The 20,061-nt window shown below is 36.9% G+C and overlaps 1 protein-coding gene across 1 annotated transcript; it reads left to right on the top strand.

Annotated features, from left to right (window-relative positions):
* The first annotated feature begins 576 nt into the window (after positions 1–576).
* On the top strand, positions 577–19,205 carry LOC145768888 (uncharacterized). The gene is made up of 17 exons (XM_082580493.1): positions 577–690; positions 1,480–1,551; positions 3,805–3,894; positions 5,835–5,887; positions 7,043–7,151; positions 7,959–8,097; positions 8,535–8,683; positions 9,314–9,487; positions 11,216–11,272; positions 11,598–11,718; positions 12,073–12,197; positions 13,051–13,240; positions 15,182–15,365; positions 15,843–15,974; positions 16,315–16,402; positions 17,140–17,198; positions 17,897–19,205. The coding sequence occupies exons 1-17, from the start codon at positions 577–579 to the stop codon at positions 18,972–18,974; spliced, it is 2,934 nt and encodes a 977-aa protein (XP_082436619.1). The 3' UTR covers positions 18,975–19,205.
* The last annotated feature ends 856 nt before the right edge of the window (positions 19,206–20,061 follow it).

The raw sequence follows: 20,061 nt of genomic DNA, 5'->3' as shown, positions 1-20,061 counted from the left end.
TTGTGAAATTACATTTAAATTGAAGATAGGCTAATGTTCAACAAAATAATAAAAAAAAGGAAAATCCTGTAGTTTTATGCAAACGTTAAGAAAATATTATGCCTTTCAAAAGTAAGAAAAAAATGATGCGTATAAAAACAGCGAAGTTTTCTGTTCACTGCTAACAATTTGTATTATATAAGGTACGGTACCGTACCGTATATATATACTTGATTTATGAAAGAAATTTGCATTTTTTATTTAGTGTGGTAGGCCTACTCTCTATTTTTAATCATTATTTATCTTACTGTGCTTCCATTAAGATCACCAATTTAAGAGAAGATAGGCTACCATGTTTTATAAAAAATTTTTTGGCAAAGTTTTATTTGGTGTGTTGAAATTTTGTTGTTTGTTGGTTAATTCTGCAATTTAATTGCCAATTTACGTAGACTAATTCTGTTTACATTTTAGTGCAATTTTGTCAAACTTTTCAACAGAAGCAATTTGAAAGTATTGTTAGCTCTAATTCTTTATATATGTGCTAAAATTAAGTTTGGCACAAAATTGTTGACGTAATAACAAAAAAAGTATTGCAAAATGCCTGCAAGGACGCGACATAAGAATTATAATCGTGTTGAAGATGCATATGATACAAGGATACCGCTGCATAATGAAGAAGCATTTCAACATGGCTTTAATTTTAAGGCAAAGGTATTCACTTGTAGTATATATATAGTTTGTGCATTTTAGACCAGCCGAAGAAGAATAAAATTATCAAAAGTGTACTCGTATGATTTTTTTTTCTTTCTATTTTAATTATCAGACCAATATGTGATACAACTGTCATGTCTGTTATTTTAATGAGAATTTGCTTTATGTTGTTGATTTAAAAAAGAAAAATTTGGTATTATTTGGAAGTAGCCTATTTTATTCCTAGTCTTTCTGCATTAACCAAAGATTTTTTTATAAATTTAGGTTCTCTTACGTTCTTGTTTTTTCTGTAGGGTATAAAACATAACATGCCATATATAATTGATAAAATGTATTCGACGCAATTTCTTATTCAACTGCAAAATTCTTGTATTTTTTTATACGGTATATATTATGTCTTACCAAAAATGATAGCTTATCCTATAAAATACCGGAATGGCCCGTTTCGGTGAGTCCGATTCGGTTAGTCCGATTCGGTGAGTCCGATCCCTTAACGGGGGATTTTTTCAATTTTTTTTTTAAATTATCGGGTACCGTAGCCTAATTATCATTGCCGTTTTAGGGTTAGGGGTTAGGAGTTAAGGTTAGGGGTTAGAAGTTAGGAACTCACCGAATCAGACTCACCGAATCGGACTCACCGAATCGGACTCACCGAATAGTAGCAGACCCATAAAATACAACAGTCATGTTCTGTGTCGGTAGAATTATTACGGTTAAATTTACTCTGACAGCAATAAATCTGTTAACTCCGCAGCAGTACCACACCAGCATGATAATTTCTTGTTGCAGTATATTGGAACATTGGTTGTACCACGACCTACAGGGCGCATGGAGATAGTTGTAGCAATGAGAAAAATCCGGGTAAAGTATTTTGCTAATAGTTTTTATGTATATAATTTGTTGTATTAGCTCTGGAGTATTTTATTTCCTTTTAAAATGACGTTATTTGGGAAATTTTGAAGTCCTGTGCAGGGAGTAAAACTCAAATCCCAACTATAACCTTTGCCCTTAGCAACACCTGCCATGCAACACAACTCCTTGGTCCAAACTGGTAACAGTACCTTAGCTATAGCCACTTCATTGTTATTTTGCAGAGAATATAGTTAGCGTGTAAGGGAGCCATAGCCTCTGAGGGTATGTTTCCAGTATGTCATTCAAGCAGAAACTTGTAAAAAAAATTTTTTTCAATTGCATTAATTGCTTGTCCATTCGTTAACAACAAAAAAGCTGAGTCAATGGGATCATAGTTTGTCTTTTTTTTATGTGCACTTGTATAGCTTGCACTTTTAAGGTTTCTGTGCAGTGTGCAAAGCTTGACCTTGGCTTGACACTTGGCAAATCAGCAGATTTGAAAGTGAGAACAGCACTCACTGGTTTTATTTTTTTACTGTTTTTAGCTGTCTGCTACATCGCGCTTTTATTCACAATGAGCACCAAGTAAAATCATTCTTATTTCGTGCATTTTTTTCTTTGTTTTTTCAATTTTGTTGAAATTGAAACTATGTGAATTTTCTATCGGCAAAACGTCATCATGAATTGCAAGCAACTATGTTCGATCTTCACAGCAATTGTCTATTCAACTTATTCTTGCATATCTTGAAAATATGATTTATATTTTTAATTTCAATATACCGTACGGTACCTATATTTGTTGATATTTTTACTAACCTTACGTTTGTTTAATATGTCGCAACCTTACCAAATTGCTGAACTTAATGCATGCATGAAATTTTGTATCGTTTGAGCACATTTACTTAATTTACTTGAGTTACGAAAAGAACATGAGATTGTGGTCTCAGAGGCTATGGTTCCATAATATTGTATAATCTCTGTCCTTTTACTTATCTAAGTTTTACTACCGGTACTTGACTAAATAGTAAGCACGTATATATTTGATGAATTGTTTTTCACTTAGCTCTTAATCTTCGATGTTTTACTAACTTATATAATCTTGTATGATACCGGTACTAATTTAAAAGTTTTTTTTATACAGACATGCAATGTGCATATTGCATGCTCTTAAAATTCTTAATTTGTATAATATATATAATGTATTTACGGGAGCAAGTCTTTTAGGCGCAGACAGTTAGGCGCTGGTCAAATAGGCGCGCACACTGTGGCGTCTGGATATTTAGGTGCGGAGCACTGTGGCGCCTGTTCATTTAGGTGCTATTCATAGTAAAGTCTGCAGATTGTATCAGCTTGGCAGGTAGGGCAATGCTTTTCACACAAAATGTTATATTGAACAGAAAAATATGTTGTTTTGTTAATGCGCGTGCATTTATTTGTTGTTAGTCATTAGTCATGGCTTCAGTGAGTGAAGCTGCTTTATCTGGCAATGCTTTTCACACAAAATGTTGTATTGGACAGAAAAATATGTCATGGCTTCGGTGAGTGAAGCTGCTTAAACCGGCAATGCTTTTCACACAAAATCTTGTATTGAACAGAAAAATATGTCATGGCTTCGGTGAGTGAAGCTGCTTAAACCGGCAATGCTTTTCACACAAAATCTTATAATGAACAGAAAAACATATTGTTTTTTTAATGGGCGTGTTCGGCATTTATTTGTTGTTAGTCCAGGTTTGCGTTGGCGAAAGCTTTATCAATAAATTATTCAAATTTCCGAACATGACTGAGTTCACTTTTAGTTATGTAAGTCAAATAATAACTGCACTAAACATCAGTGAAAAATATACCGTAGTGTACCTTATATCCAAGCGGGTGGTAGGCTTTCAGAGTGAAGACTGAAGAGTAACTTAATTTTCCATCAAAACCCCGACTAGGTTTTACCAAAGCTGAGCTGATACAATCTGCAGACTTTATCATACTAAGAATAGCGCCTAAATGAACGGGCGCCACAGTGCTCCGCACCTAAATATCCAGACGCCACAGTGTGCGCGCCTATTTGACCGGCGCCTAACTGTCTGCGCCTAATAGACAAGGACCCGTATTTACATTTTTAATTTTATCTCTACTGAATTAGACTTGACAATATATAAAGCTACAAATAAAATTTTCTCAACTGACAGAGTAGTTAACAAAGTGCCTCTTAGTGCTGATGTTTTCAGTGTTTGCTTTTTCAAAATACCAGTAACCTTTAAACTATCTTTTTAGTATGATTTCAAAGCAAAACAGATCAAGAAACGAAAAGTGAATGTGTTGATTTCTGTTGAAGGAGTTAAAACAGTTTTAAGAAAGAAGAAGGTAAGAATTTCACTGTGAATTTTTGAAGATTTGTTGTGGGAACTACGCATCTGTCAAGATTTATTTGTTCTATAGTTTTACTGGCAAACTGTTTCTTAAGCAAAACATCCCATGTGACACCAACTGCCTCACGTTAAAGTCGCATGTCAAATGAATTCTGCTTCATGTCAAATTCTCTTACAGTGTTTTGCTTTATTTGAAGTATCGGAAATGTTAGAAAATCCCAGCAATCGCCAACGTCATCCTGTGATTTCCTTTCAAATTGTTATGTGATAGCATAGCATACCGATATTTTGTATTATACAGAGGTGGGCATCCTCTAATTTACAAGTAGCGCGCTACCGCTCACCTCTGTGCATTTATTCAAGTAGCCTACAGTGTTATCAGTTGCAAAACTTTGTCAGCATGTGGCATGAAGCGTTGGATGCGGTTGCATGAAAAAAAAACATACACATACATCAGTATAGATTACATATTATGTTGTATGCTTTTGTCAGGCCTAAGGAATGGACATGCGACTCATGCTAGCATCCAAATAGTACTGGAACAAATATAAATCTTTTGATGCTTCTGCTGCTGAAGATGCAATCACCAGTTTTTTCATAATATTCCAGACAACAAATCAGTTGCCTTTTTTATTGATTCAACGTTTGTAGACGTTGAATCAATATAAACAACGACTGATTTTCCGTCTGGGATTATAAACCTAAGAAAAATCAATTGATGCAATTAAAATCATTGATCGTTTCTTGAGAGGACTTTTCATTCTTAGTCGATAGCCACGCCACCCATTAACGGCAAAATGATGGATGCTTTGCAGGGGCTCTATCCACTTTTAGAATTCGGGGGGGGGATTTTTAGTCAGTGGGCTAAAATCGTCTTAGTCATTCCAAACCACCCCAATAAGTTTGGGGGGGGGGTGATCACCCACCTTGGATACAGCCTATGATGCTTTGTATTTGTGCCAGTCAGTGGTTTTAAACCGCTTTTAAAAGTAATCTCAATTGTTTTTCAGTTATTATTTTTATTGCAACTAGTTTGCATTGTGTTGGCTTGATTTTTGATGCACTGCACTTTACTAACTATCAAACCAATACACTTTCTTCATTAGGAATATTGGTTCAAGTCTAATACTCTACAATTTTGCACCAATCATAGATAGAGCTGGGGAACACTTGAATTTGAATTCCATACCGAAAAGTGCTATTAAAGATCACATTTTCTCGTGTACAGAATGTAAAAATAACGTTTCCATCAAACAATTTGAGATCATATCGAGGGGCAGGTCTGAGTATCAAACTAAAATCTTAGAAGCCTTGTACATAAAACGTAACAATCCACCTTTGAACAGACAATTGTATGCTTGCGGCTCATCTTTCTTGCTCTCGGTATTTTAAAATTAGTTTTTTGCACTTTGCCTTTTTTACCACATCATGTGATCTGTTCAACACTTTTTGATGCAGTTACCTTTGATTCCCGCAGAGCCTATATCGTTGAGTTTGAGCTAGTCAGAAGTAGCCTACTGTGCAGTTTTTGTTCTTTTTCCTGTTTATAGTTATAATAACCATTGTATTTTATTCAGATGTAGTAAAATTGTATATATGTTATTCCTGAAGAGGACATCTTGTGATGTCGAAAACGTTCGATACTTAATTTGTTGCGTAGTTTTATGTTTATGTAAATGTAATTTACTTGAAGATGTTAAACTTGATCACGTTGCTCGGCTTCGTATGCCTGTGGTTCAACAAGACAAACTCTCTACCGAAGCTCAATCATAGATAGCATGAAGTAAAATTGCTTGTATGCTCTTTCCAACATATGCCATAAACTTCTGTATCATACAAAAGCAGATGCTGCCTTTAGTATAAATCCACGCGATTTAACTATTAATCCGTGCCAATTCCCTCTTAAGTTTTTTATACATTTCTCTTCAGAGAAAGGATTGGAATTGGGATGAAAATAGTCTTCTGATAATGCAAGATCCAATTTACAGGTTAGTTGTCGTCGTTAATGTGGTTAATGCAGCACTGGTGCTAAACTGCATAAACAATAAACATCACATGCATGAATACCACGTGCAGTCGTGCAAGTTATCCTATATAACATAAATTTGCATGTTGTTTCAGGATAAATGTTGTTGGCAGACAGTGATTGCCCAACACAGATTAATTGTTTATCAGGATCTTATTTCTCTTGAAACCATTTGAATTGCTGTAGTTTGGAGTGCATTCAGTAATTTTTTTTTCTTGCAGACTTATTTAAAAATTGTAATAGAAATGCCGATGATAATGCCGATGAATTCTAAATGTTAATGTCTTTCTCCTCTTTATTGGAATGCAAGACAATGTCTTAATGACGTGCAGAAGTCATCTAAATTTCTGAGGCCTGTACTGTATACGGCAGCTCAGTTTACAAAAGTTGCCAATCATTCACATGAAGTTGTTAAGAACAGTAGGTGTCCGTTAAACTTACACTTGAGTTGCATTCAGTCATAAACCGAATGCCATGTAGGTGTGATACGGTGTGTACAAATTCCTTTCATCAGCATAAAATTCCTTTGGGAGTCGTGCCAATCTTGTTAATTTAAAAATAAAAATGCTAAGCCTAAAACTAAAGCTGTATTGAGATATTTGATTTTTTTTATTACACGGTATTCACTTTCACGGTGTTTCTTATTTTAAAAGTTAAAAAAAATACTCTGGAATGGTGTGATTACTAGATAGAGTATCATTCGCGTGGTCAAATGATATTGGTAAGACTGTCTCTGCGATGTCTAGAAGGATACGAGTTCAATGCCCATCAAGAACATGCGATTGTGACATGTTTTGATGGCAGCAAACACACTTACTTCTTTTCCTTCTCGCCCAATTACTCCAATTTTCCAACGCCCAGGCATTACCTGGATGACCAAAGGGTCGTTTGCTATTCCTGGCTAATCAGATTGAGTTGTTAAACACTAAGCGTACTTCAGCGTTTCTATATCTTTGTGAATCTTATGTTATTGTGATGTAAGCTTATTGTGTAGGATTATAAAATCTGATCTGCAAATAAAGTTAATTTGTTTCAACTTGAGAATGACCGAAAGTTGTGTGAACTGAATGGTACGTGCTACTCAATTTTTCGTTGATATTCAAAATTTTTCTTCCAGAATTTTCTATGTGTCTCACGATTCCCACGATCTGAAAATATGGAGCTACATTGCTAGAGACAGCAACAGCAACAAGTTCAGGTGCAATGTGTTCAAGTCAACTAAAAAGGTATGACAGCTGTTGCTGAATGCTTCTAGCCTGGGAGTTCGTGGTGAACAGCAATGTATTTAATACGTAAAATTCAATTACTACTCCTCTACAGCCTGTTCACCCTTACTTGGGATCCCCAGAAGGTCTTTATTCAAATATAATCGAATAAATAGACCTTAGAATAAATAATAAAATATAATAGAATAACAGTCCTTATTCAAATATATTGTATTTGAATAAGAACCTTCTGGTGATCCCAAACAAGGGTGAAACAGGCTGTAGAGGTTTTTAGAGACAAGGAACTGTATTTGATGTAATTTGCTCTGTTTGGCTTATTGCTTGGCATTGAGCACTTTTTGTAGTATAAGTAGCATTTTTTGTTTTATTTGATACGTAATATTGATGTTTCATGAACGTTTTTTCGGATGGCTGGATGTCAACCTACAACTGAAAAAAGAAAAGTTGCGATGTGGGAAAGACATCATCCAGACAACAAATCAGTCGTTTTTGCATTGATTCAACGTTTGCAGACGTTGACTCAATGTAAAAAAAACGATTAATTTGCTGTCTGGGCAGTAACTGTGATATCATCCCCATTGTGAAAACAACATGCTTACTTTCATTATTATGTTACATATACATATCACACTTTGCTGAACATTAATTAGCCTATGCAGTTAACTTTCAGTGCAAATGAATTGTAAGAACTAATGAAGCATTGTTTTTTGGTTTGTGTGATATTCATGCCATATGAGGTGTCAGGCTAAACTTAGCGTGATGCTACAAACCTGTTTGTTTACTAGAATTATTGAACTTTGCACTCAGAGCCAAGCCATGCAGATAGTTCGTACCATCGGTCAGGCGTTCGAGGTTTGTCATAAATTTCAAAACATCCCATCGGTGACTGGAAGTGAGCAGCGGATCTCTGAAGTTGGATCGAAGCAAAAAATTAATGGAGGAAAAGGTATATAAATTATAATATACTTTTGATGTTTTCAAAACCCAATCCAAACAGCTAATCAGTTTTATTTTACATTGATTCAACGTCTGCTAACGTTGAATCAATGTAAAATACGACTGATTTGCTGTCTGGGAACCTCATAAGCGCCGAGCACTTGTCTTATTGTGTGATCAAAATAATTCTTGGTCGCTCCAGCTCAAGATGACGAACCGCTACTTGTTTGACTTTGGGCTATTGCTAAGATTTGAACCTGCCAACTTACGGGTCTTAGATCAGAAGATGCAAAATTATAATCGCTTTTGGCCTACGACATTTAAAGCACGTGAAAAGGCTTCAAAATAGTCGCATTTGCAATCGAACTTTTCAGTGTGTACATAAAAGCAGAGTTTTTTTATCTCGCGATGTAGCTTGTCTAAACAAAATGCAAACTGTAGATCAAGGCAAAACTGCAAAAGAAGCTACTTCCACCGCACGCAAAGCAGAAATTGAGGAAACGGACATTGATGCCGAAGACGTTGATGAAACGTCGCAAATAGCCTCTGTCGACGTCAAAAGAGGAGTCACGGATTTAGATGCCATTCAAAAAAAGGTACGTAGGCTACTTATCAACATTTCCGTACTATGAAACTAGAGTAGAAACACTTTTACTTCTAGTTGCTAACGACTTCTTACGAATAAACTAACTTTCCAAACAGCAAAATCCGTCATTTTTACATTGATTTAACGTCTGTAGGCGCATGTAGATTTTGGTATCTGGGCGAGGTGTTTCTTTACTTGTTATACAAATTAAGAAAACGGACATACTGAGTTTTTGTTACTGTTTTTTAAAATTTTGTATAGTTGTTTTTGTAATGTAAATTCTTTTCCTCAGCTTTACGTAATGGTGCTTTATTTCGTGTATTTTGATGTTTCTTTATGATAGGCTATGATATTTTTGTTTGGGTCTGTTCGGCAACACTGGAATAGTGTTTACATCAAGAAGTTATGGTTCAATTCTGACTCTGTACTGTTAATAGCCACGCACTTTCAAGACATCTTTACATTCAGTTGCATTAAATGCTTTGGCCCACTCAGCATCCATAAAACACTGGATATTCAACTACCAGCTGATATTTTATCATTAGCTTGTTATTTGTGCAAGGCTTTGTAAGAACACCGCCTTCGTTCTAAGTCTAAAAATCGGTTTTCGTTCCCATAATGCACCGGAATCTTTTCACAGGAAAACAGCTATTCCGGCCAGCGCTCCCCAACCTTCTCTGGAAAGTCTGTCTCACGCAGTGACTTGGCAGCGCTTCATTCAGAAAACATGACCACCAGCACACGTCATCAACTCAAGTTGATGCAACAGAAAGTCGTTCATGCGGAACAGCAAGCTCAAGTGGCAATCGCACAAGTGAGGACTTGTTTCGTTTTCAGTTCTAAGCATTGAGATGAGAAAAGAGGAATTGCTTGCCATTTAAAAAAAGTTACACTTGTTCAGTCTTTGAACCATGCTTTGAACTAACTTCGTAGTTAATGACGGCTTTGCTTATCTCTAGTCAGCAATTACGATGTCTTTTTAAGGTAGCCATTAAATGTATTTGGTGTTCATTAGAACATGAGCGTATGGTTCTGCCATTCTAAATGATGTTATTAAGACCACTGTCGTTGTTGTTTTTGATACGTACGTTTCTTCAAGATGAACAAAGGCTCCTTTTTCAGACAGCAAATCAGTCGCTGAAACAACTGATTGATTTGCTGTCTAGGTTTAAGCAATAGATCAACAAAACAACTTTTGAAACAGTCTTTTCTTCTAATTCGACCTTTTTTTTTATATGATTTGAAAACTCTACCAATAAAAGACATGCATCTGAGGTGATGCGCCAAAAGTTGGATCAACCGCAGCCAGCTGTGCGCTGATGGATTTATTACATTTCCAGTTACCGAATATTTCCTTTTTACTACGTTTCAACATCGCTAGATGTCAAAACGATGTAAAAAGGAACAAGTTGTGTATTAGCTGGGCTTGGACGGCGCTCAATGGCAACCGCCAATCCCTGTTCTCACCACTTTCATTGACGTTACATCGACATTCGCTAACAAAAAAGCCACCTCCTAAATTTCCACAAGTTGTCAAGTGTGTACTGATGGTATCTCAAGCCTGACTTGAAGTGTTATCGTCATTTGAGGTTCAAGAAACGGTTAAAACGACGATATTGTGGAAGTATTATTATTCAACCACAAATTACATTGCTTTTCTCGGCAAACCGGATGCCATGAAGCAATTTCAACTTAACGATCTTCCACGAAATTTTACGGCTATGCCCTTTGGAGTCGAACAGCGAGTTATTACAACAGCAACACCTCATCAATTCACATTGGTTTGAAGTCAAAACAATGAGAAAACTCTGTTTTCTTGTCCCGGTTGCGTCACGTTGCAAGAACGTGCTGTGCGGCAGGAGATCGAACCAACTCTGCGGTATTGGTGGTCGTGTTATTGAGTGGTATTCGTATGAATCGCGCTTACTCATGATAAGATTTCCTTGTAATTATCCATGCACCTGTTTCATTACACAAAGAAATCCTACAGCCTGCTATCAGCAGCATGAGGATAGCATCTGACCGATAAACCAAACATGTGAATACTCTACTGGTGTAAAATGACGGATTTTGCTGTCTGGATGTGTCTTATAAAGAGGGATATTTTTGACGCGTATACATCAAACAGGTGGATGAGGATTGATTATGGTGGTTTAACTACATTTGACTTTGAGTAATGAGTGTGAAGAATGGGCAACATGGTAGGGCACTTTCAGCAGCTCTGAATGCCCACATTGCGAATCCAGCATTCAGGAAGTAGATTATCTCGTCATGGATAGCCCAATGTCCATCCATCAAAATCAGTGGCGGATATAGACCAGTACACGCATTTGACGACATTTTTAAACAATGGTTAAAGCGCCAAATACACCGCATATGAGATGTGCAAACCAAACAACTCTCCTCCCCGACAGCAAATCCGACATTTTTACATTGATTCAACGTCTGTAGACGTTGAATCAATATAAAAATGACAGATTTTGCTGTCTGGGTACAAAATGTTACTTACAAACTAGACAACGACTCATGTGATCTTTTCAAGGTTCAACTCCTCAAAGACCAACTGGCAGCAGAGAGCACTGCCCGAATTGAGTTTCAGGTAACCAAGTCTAACAAAAAGTGGGTTCTGCGTTATAAGCATGTGACGTTTAAACAATTCAAAAAAAATTTAAACTATGCCATCTGGGTAGTGGAACAACAACTCAGTTTTTTTTGTGTATGCATCGTAGAGTGTATATTTCATTATTTTGTGATGATTTATGTATATTAATATATCTCGTACATAACTGCAGACAGTGACACAGACGCATTATATATTAATATATCGTTTCGAAGCAAAGTGAAAGATAATACTTCTGTTCAATAATAGACAACCACCTGGCAAAGTTTTCAAAGAGGTTTGCATTTTTTTCCCTCTTCATCAGGCCAGAAACCATCAGTTAATGCTGCAAAACCGCGAATTGATCACTCAGATGAGCCAGATGGTGGCAGTGCTGAGAGGGTATGAAGAGGGTGGCAAGACTGGACACACAACGTCATCAGCAAGTACGTTGTTGACTTGAGAGTGAATAGTTTTTACGTTGGTTAGATCATCTTTTTCATTGATAAAATGTTAATGGTGAAAGATTGAAGAGTTAAATGTGTTGTTTTTTTTCTGCCTGCATTGTTTTGTGTATAGGGTTATTTGCTTTTCAAACAAGTCTTTTTAAAGATTCGTTTCAATGATAGTTCAACATGAGTTTATACGACTTCGCCATATCTGGATTTTAAAATTTTATTTTCTTGTAGATATACCGTCTTTGTATCATAGAATACGCCTATATATTATCAGAATGGTTTTACATTGCATTTCTTCGTGTGCTTTTTCCTTCATACCGCAACAACAAAACTGCTTTTTAGGAGTTGGAAACACTGGAAAATACCAACATGATGTTTCTAACGGGAACTTGACTATCATAGACGAGGAAATGTCTGCTCCTTCTCCGCTTTTCCTCTCATCCTATTCCCCTCTCCATTCTCTTGAAGTAAGTAGAAAAGAAATTTGAATCCCAAATTGATGTTCGAAACGTCTAGCAACTTGTGTTCAGTCCAAAAACTCAAGAACTGTAACGGTAATGGCCTCAGTGTAGCAATGGGCTGAAATAGACTACATTTTCGGTTATCTTTTCATATTCGTCGATGTGTTATCACATAGCATGTACTTTTTCATCTCAAACACGCTGATAGCTACATACAAATTGAGAAATGAAAGCAACCAATAACCGGATGGATTTAGCCTGTACTTGTTGTACCTCATTAACGACATGCGTTGCTGAACCTTATTACGACCATGGCCACCTGGAGATGCGGCCTGATTTGTCACATTTTGCAGATTTTGATTACAGCTACTGCTAGTGCTTGACTGACATTTTTTGAGATGTTTTTACTTTTTGCGGTTTCCTAATGACATAAAACTTTTTAGTTGCCTTGGGGAAGCAGTAGCAAACGAGAAAAAGTAAGTTGAAAAACGCAAAATCAGACTGTTATTGAAAATTAACAGTCTGACTAAAATCTTCGAAATCAAATTTACTTTGCTCTTCAACATGTGAGGATGTTAAAACCTATTGTGTCATCTGGGGAAAAGAGTAAAGAAAGCGTAAAAATCTAATTCTTAGAAAAATTTATTTAAACGTTCGCTCAAAGTTAGAAAAACCTGGAAATTTTTGCAAAATGTGACAAATCAGGCCGTAGCTTTAGGTGGCCATGTTACGACGCATTTTAAACTAGGACTTTTCGCAGGCTGTAAGATCGGCTTGCGGTGTGGCAAAGACACTTGCCGTGAAAGGAGTAGGCTTTGCTTGTTTCCTACTTTTTAATCTGTTATTATCTTTCTTGTAGAACAATCTAATGCCAGACAGCAGTTTATTCGAGAACTCGAACACCACTTTACCGCTGTACGGTCTCACCTCTTCCAAAGCGCCATCCAACAGCAACAAACAGCAAGACTTTTCTGTCCTGGATTCTGTATCAGTGGTTGCTAATGACCACACTAACACACCTCACCAGAACGCAGCGCTGCAAACAAACGGTACTTTTATTTATTTTTCAAACTGTTTTGTTTAATTCGGTTTGAGTTGGATATTAGAATCTCGGCCGCTTTGTGTTTTTCACCCGATGACGTCATATTTTTTATAATTTTTTGCTTTAAATTCAATAGATTCATGAAATCGATTCTCTAAAAGCATCAAGAAGCTGAATAATTTACGAAAGAACTTACCCGTAATTGTTTTATTGGCCCGAATTTGCTTCAAGTGTTTCCTTTGCCTACGTGGTAAAAACTATCTTCCCGTCTTTTCACATTCTCAACGAGATAAAAGAAGATTCGCCTTGGTCGTGACCGAACGAAAAATTAAAACATTCTAAACCAGCGGTTCTCAATCTTTTTATCTTGGCGGACCCCTTTCGGTGCCTTCGAAGCGGTCGTGAACCCCTAAAAAACTCTGAAATTTTGGTATATCGCGTCTACTGACGGAATCAAATGTTTCGTAATTTTCGAACCGACACATTTAGAAGAATTTGCTGAACTCGCGACACGCTAATGACGATTGATGAGATTGACGGGGTTATGTTATGAGCTATATGTCGGCACACAGGATGAAAAATCAGTAATCCTAGTATGATTTGATCATGCTGATTTTTTTTTAAATTTTTATCAAAAACTAGTATAATTTTGCGACCGTTACAAAGAGTTTCTCCCTTTTTTCATTTGTAATCGATAAAAAATCGTTGTAATCAGAGTCTCGTACAAGTCAGCAGTTGTGAACTGAGCAAGTGGCAAGTGAGCTAGCAACATTTGAGCAAGTGGCTGAAGTTGGTAAATGATGAAACTGAGCAAGTAGCCTAACAACTGAGCAAGCCATAACTTGGAGTGACACAAGTCAGCAAAATGAATTTGACAAGCGATGACCAAGCAAGTCCGACGTGAGCGCGCAAATCTCATTTGTTGGTTTGGCAGTAGCTGAAATATACTTGCTGAGTTTGCATGAATTCCTAAGTTAAGTATTGATCAGCAATCTGCTATCTCAAAAGAATTAAGTTGAACATAGGCAACATAGTCTTAAGATATAACTCATTTATATGGTTTTTATAGTTACGAAACCATATCTTTCAGCGATGTCCTTTGAAATTTTTTGAAGTACGTCGCGACGCACCAGTGCGTCGCGACGTACAGTTTGAGAATCACTATAATACTCAAGTAAAGAACTACCGAGTTTTAAATTTCGTAATTTATCGATTATGACGCAAACTTAAAACCTTTCACGGACTCCTTGAAAACGCTTCACGGACCCCGGTTGGGAACCAGTGTTCTAAATTTTCCACTTTAAATTTTTGTATTTTCTGTAAATGTTTCGAAGGAATAAACGAGCTTAAACCAAGAAAAATATTTGGAAACAAGTTGAATTGAGTTTCCCAAAGGCTATTGCTTGCTTATTTATGAAAGGATGTTACGTAATGCCATTTCTAGTGACCCAGCCAACAAAGTTGGTCCTTTTTTATATTGATTTAGCGTTTGCGGACGTTGGGTCAATGCAAACAAGATCAATCTTGCTTAGTTAGATTGTTTCTAGTAGTTATGTACCGATACCAATATTTTGGTCGATGCCGATACTCAAAAAATGGCCGATATCACCGATACCGATAATCCGATATATCGGTACATCTCTATTTTCTACTCTTTTTGCATCATAAAAATATTGAAATAATTAATGTCGAGTCATGTACAAAGAATATAAGAGTTTGTGGCAAACCTTTTCAGAACTTTCTTAACATTCCATGCTCCTTGGATTGATACATAATGCGATATAAATCATATATTGGAAGTATAACGCTCAATCAATGCGTTCAATTTGTTTAAATTAAATTCATTAATCAAAGCATTGATGTGTGATTTATTTTCTGTATAATCTACGTAAAACTAACCATTCATTTTTTTTAATGAAGTGTTTCAATTCCGTTATGTTGATCTCAGGTCCGGCCAACACATCCGAATCTTCATCCTCTTCCAGCTCTGAAGACGAGGAAGATTCAACACTAAATACCTCCTCCACGATCACATTCCAGCAAACTCCTCAAAAGATTCCCATGGAGCGTTTCTCCGCTGCTTCCAGAGGACTTGCCAAGAATGTCGACCTGCTCACCTTCAACGATACAGCGTAAGTCCGCCACATGTTGCATATTTGTGTTAAGAATACATGCATTCCAATTGCAGACAATGCACACCGTTTCGGCCTTCCAGCCTCCTCAGTGCAGTAGGTGCACTGGGTATGGCCGCGGAGATACATACCTCCGTGTGACGTTTTCCCATTTGTTGTGTTCTTTATACGTTGCTGTAACCTTCTGAACGTCAAATTTAGTTTGAATTTATGCTTTTCATAAAAAGTCTGCCGGTTTTGGTGCCCGCCGCTTTGGTTTCCAACCACCAAATCAGTCCCTTTTACACAAATTCTACGACATTCTCGTTAAATTAATGTAAAAAATACTGATTTGCTGGCAGGGTCCTGAAACAGTAGGGACCAAAGTCGTGTTTACAGTACACTGATGTTGTTATAATAGAAATCGTTGGAGATTTTTATCAAAAGCAAACTATCGTGATTGATTTTGTCGCTTGTAATTTTTTGCTAATTGTTCAGAAACACTTCTATTTGGACTTCTGGCTTGAAGACGCCAGCAACTTCTCCAAGCAGCCTGCAAGAGCAAGCCATTGGTATCACATTCAGCACTTCCTCACTCTTCTCCAACACTGTCTCATCTACCAGTATCATGTAAGTCGCATAGAACAACATGAATCGTTATCAAAGTATACAAGACGTCATATCTTGATCTGTTAGTTTTATATCCAAATAATGTCTATACTTTGGATGCACGTCCACTTAACGCATGATAGTTCCTGGGCACTTCTTGAGGTTTCTGTAGCTGAAAACGTTGTTTCTGAAACACACCAGATCAATAATAATTGTAATTAAAGAAGATTCGCATTGTTGGGACTGCGAAACGTTAGTAAAGCATCTATTGTTCCAGCTCACACAATCTAATAAGCACTGTTGTATTATGGATAAGATGTTGTTACATGGAATGTTATTAAAGTAGCTGTTTTTTTTGCAGGAACGGCTACACATTGTCACCCATATCATTCCACAGTGAAAGCGACCCTGCGGCTGACACCGTCTCTCCCAAGCAGCAAGTAGATAAGGTAAGATCAAGCGGCTCTGGTTCAACTCTCGGCATGTGTAGTTGAGCAGTGCGTTTCAAAAACAGCCATTCATTCAGTGGGACTGCGTAAAACCGCATATGGATTAGTTACTAGGAAAATCCATATAATCTTGGTGACGTGGCCTTTGTTGATAAAGCTTGGTAGAGAGTTTGCTTTGTTGAACCATAGACAAACAAAACAAAGTAACTTTAGCGGGTTTGACATGTTTTATTGTCATGTACAGCGCCCAGGAGCATAGTTTGACTGTGGATGTGGCGCTATATAAATATTGTTAGTATTATTATTATTACAAAAAAATACAACATAATTGAATAAAAAATCTACTCAATCGTTTTCGACACGTACGTGTGTCCTCATCAGGAATTATTTAAATCTGCAATATATGTACATAAAATTTTCATATTGCAGATTTGAGTAATTTCTGATGAGGACACACGTACGTGTCGAAAACGTTTGAGTTGAATTTTGTTTTTTTTAATTACGTTATATTTCTTAGTAATAAAAACATGTTAAACCCGCTGAAGTTGCTTTGTTTTATTTTCTAACCTTTGTTGGTGGTTCAAAGCTTTCACGAGCGCCTTCAAATACGAAGATGAAGTTTAGAAGGTTGTTTTTTTTGCGTAAGCATAACTACATTCATGATTCAAGTTTAAGAAGTTGTTATCTGATATTGTTCTTTGCTCGTTGCCTCAGCAGTTATTGTTCGATTTTTACAGACCAGTAACAACCCAATAAGATGGCGTCGGCCCTCTCCAACCGTTAATCCTTCGATTAGGTCAGTGTTGCCATCTGAGTTCATTCTGTTCTACCTTGGTGTTAAAGCTGTTTTTTGAATGTTGTAAACTCAATGCAATGATAAGGAGCTGCTAGCGATAGTTATTCAATTGCTGACGTTTCACACATGCTGATTGGCGGAATCGTCAAGACAAATGATGCCCGTAGTGCTGTTTGAACGTGTTTGGTCTGAAGCTATGCTCCAGTAGCCTACTGTTCTTCATATATACATCTTCAAACGAGCTGAATTGTATCAGCTAAATGGTTTTGGTACATGACCAGACGTTTTATTGTTCATGAAAACTTTTGCTAAATATTTGTTTGGCTGGAAACGTTCTATCTAAATTTAAAGATAACTCTTAGCCGAGAGCATTTGTAGCTTGTAATGGGAAATGCGTTTTAATTTCCACTAGTTGTAATACAGTGCTTCGTGTTTGGTTGACTATAATGTGTTTTTATTGTTTGATTTAGCATGTTATTAATATTTTTGTTACCAATAATTGATTGTGGAAATATACTACACCTTTGAATTGAGAAGACTTATGAAAGCTTGGTCATGGCAGTTTTGCTTATAATGTGCATCTATTGTGTTCTTGAACTCCAAGAAGTTTTTACAAGATAAACCAACAATCGTTTCTACGTAATTCAAGTGTTGTGAGCTCAATGTTAAATTTCATCATTTATATCTACTTGTTTCAGCAACCAACAGGATATTCCTCGTCTTCATCCTCCTCCTGCATCCCGAGGAAGAGATCCATCTAAGTCTAATCCGTCATCTTCCAACCAAGCGACAGACATATCCGATCCTAGTACATCGCTCTTCTCCGTGACAGAATTTTCCTTTGCAACTACTGAGAGCCAAAACCAGTCAAAACTAGAAAAAAGTGGAATGGACCAGTTTGATCCAGTAAAGCCTGCAGTGCAGACGATCCATTCATCGGACATCGTCAGTAACTTGCACCAACAACGAACTATGTCCAATCCAGTCCGAATTCCTCCAGCAAAACAGAAATTATTTGATCTTGATCCTGCAGAGCATGAGCGTCAGTTACGGTACGAGCCATTACATAAAGTCCAAGCGTCCCAGTGGAGAGAAAACTTTTCTACCGATCAGAACAATCCTCGAACATCTGCAGTTGTGTCCGTTAAGAAGACATCACCGACCAAGAAGAGACGTAACATAACTCCTCCTCCTCCAGCGCACAATGACACCGACATTTCAATCAGCTCGATTTTGGACCGTGCGGATGTTTCGGTTGATATCTCTGCAAATGACTTTTCTGGAGGTGAGGCTGGGAAGACACAACTTTTCCAAACCAGAGATCAAAGCAAAATCCCTTTTTGTGAAGATGAAGACGATGATCCTCTTTCAGTGTTGGAAGAACTCACTTCTCCAACTCGTCAAAGTCCGGCACCAGCTGATGTTGACAGTAAGTTTGCTCCAAGCGCTGCGAATTCTTTGGATGCTAGGGAGGTATCTTCATCTTCTATATTTAAAATTCCTTCTAAAGCTTTGTCACTCCCTGTCGATCATCTAGCATCCTCATCAACCTCACTAAACGATAAGACTCCTGTTCTGAAGCCTCTTCTGTCTCCTGTCACATCCAAAAAGAAGTCTGAAGACGCCTTTGCATCAGAGTCAATGCTGGAAGAACATGATCTATTTAAATCTTCCAATGACTCCACGATTCATCCATCAGCAAACGGCTTCTTCAATGAGCAAGAGAAACCATCTGTTCCCGTAATAACATCTTCATCGCTTCAGAAATGCAGTTAATTCATCTGATGCAGGTCATCTTCCTCACCACTCTTCAACAGACAAAATAACGTAGTTTTGAAAGAAATACAATAGATGTGCGATTTTTTGAACTGAGGTGCATTTCCTAAACGTAATTTGTTTGGAATGGAAATATGGCGAAGAGAAAGTTTTTCATTGCTCGAAGTTGCACTGCTTCTTGTCTGACTTTCTTCAGGAGCTTGTCAGAATAAAGTAACCTATATGTGGCGAGGTATTAAACTAGAAAAAGAAATAAATTTGGCTAATCAACGCAGAGAAATTTCAGTTTAATTTAACCTGAATTTACTCAACATTGATTGGTAAAAATTGTTTTCTTTTTTATTTCTGATTTCTTTCACCTATAAATATCTCACCACACTAAAGTTGACATCGTTCTGACGATAAGGATATGAAGAGAGCCAGACAGCAAGTGGTGCAGCTCTCACCGATGATTCCCCTGCACCATGTTGAAGTCCTGTGCCACATATCAACCCTTTGATGTTAACTTTACCGCATTTTACCTTCGCTCACTATAGAGAGTGCTTGTTTTGACCAAACTTTTTATTTTTCTGTTAGCATTACTATTCAAGACGTTGAGTAGATGAAAGCATTAAACCGTATCATACAATTGTGTAAACGTAATCTTACACCATGTGACGTAAAGAACAAGCATTGTTTTATGAGTTATTTTAACAGTCGCTTAAGGAATTTTATGTCAGTTTAAAATTTTATAATGCCGTATAAAAAATGTACATTATTCAATATTCATATCATGATTGACTATCAGTGTCAAATTTGTTGCGGAAATACTAAGTTGAAAATCAACGGTTGCTTTTTTGCTGACAAAATCCCCAATTTTCTTGATTCAACGTGAAAACTGTTTTTTGTGTTGTATTTTTTCTTAAACTTAACATATTGACATATTTAGTTTGAAGACATTTTGTTGCATCAAAGCCACGGTGCTGTTTTGTACGCAACAGCTACAGTTCATAAGAACGAAAATTCCATCGCTTTTTGCTTAAAATTTGTGTGTTCAAGTCTTTTTCTGCTTCAAAATTTGTAAATAAACCGCTTTAACTTTAGCGAC

The sequence above is a fragment of the Aplidium turbinatum genome, chromosome 4, assembly GCF_918807975.1.
Source record: "Aplidium turbinatum chromosome 4, kaAplTurb1.1, whole genome shotgun sequence".
In the NCBI taxonomy this organism is placed as follows: Eukaryota; Metazoa; Chordata; class Ascidiacea; order Aplousobranchia; family Polyclinidae; genus Aplidium; species Aplidium turbinatum.
The sequence above is the reverse complement of the archived record's forward strand: the minus strand, read 5'-3'. Positions and strand labels throughout refer to the sequence as shown.

Bases quoted from the DNA above. Each gene is read 5' to 3' on its own strand.
- LOC145768888 (XM_082580493.1), top strand. From the start codon at position 577: ATGCCTGCAAGGACGCGACATAAGAATTATAATCGTGTTGAAGATGCA. The intron at 8,098-8,534 runs GTATATAAATTA...CTGTAGATCAAG, and splicing joins AAAAATTAATGGAGGAAAAG to GCAAAACTGCAAAAGAAGCT. The intron at 8,684-9,313 runs GTACGTAGGCTA...ATCTTTTCACAG, and splicing joins TAGATGCCATTCAAAAAAAG to GAAAACAGCTATTCCGGCCA.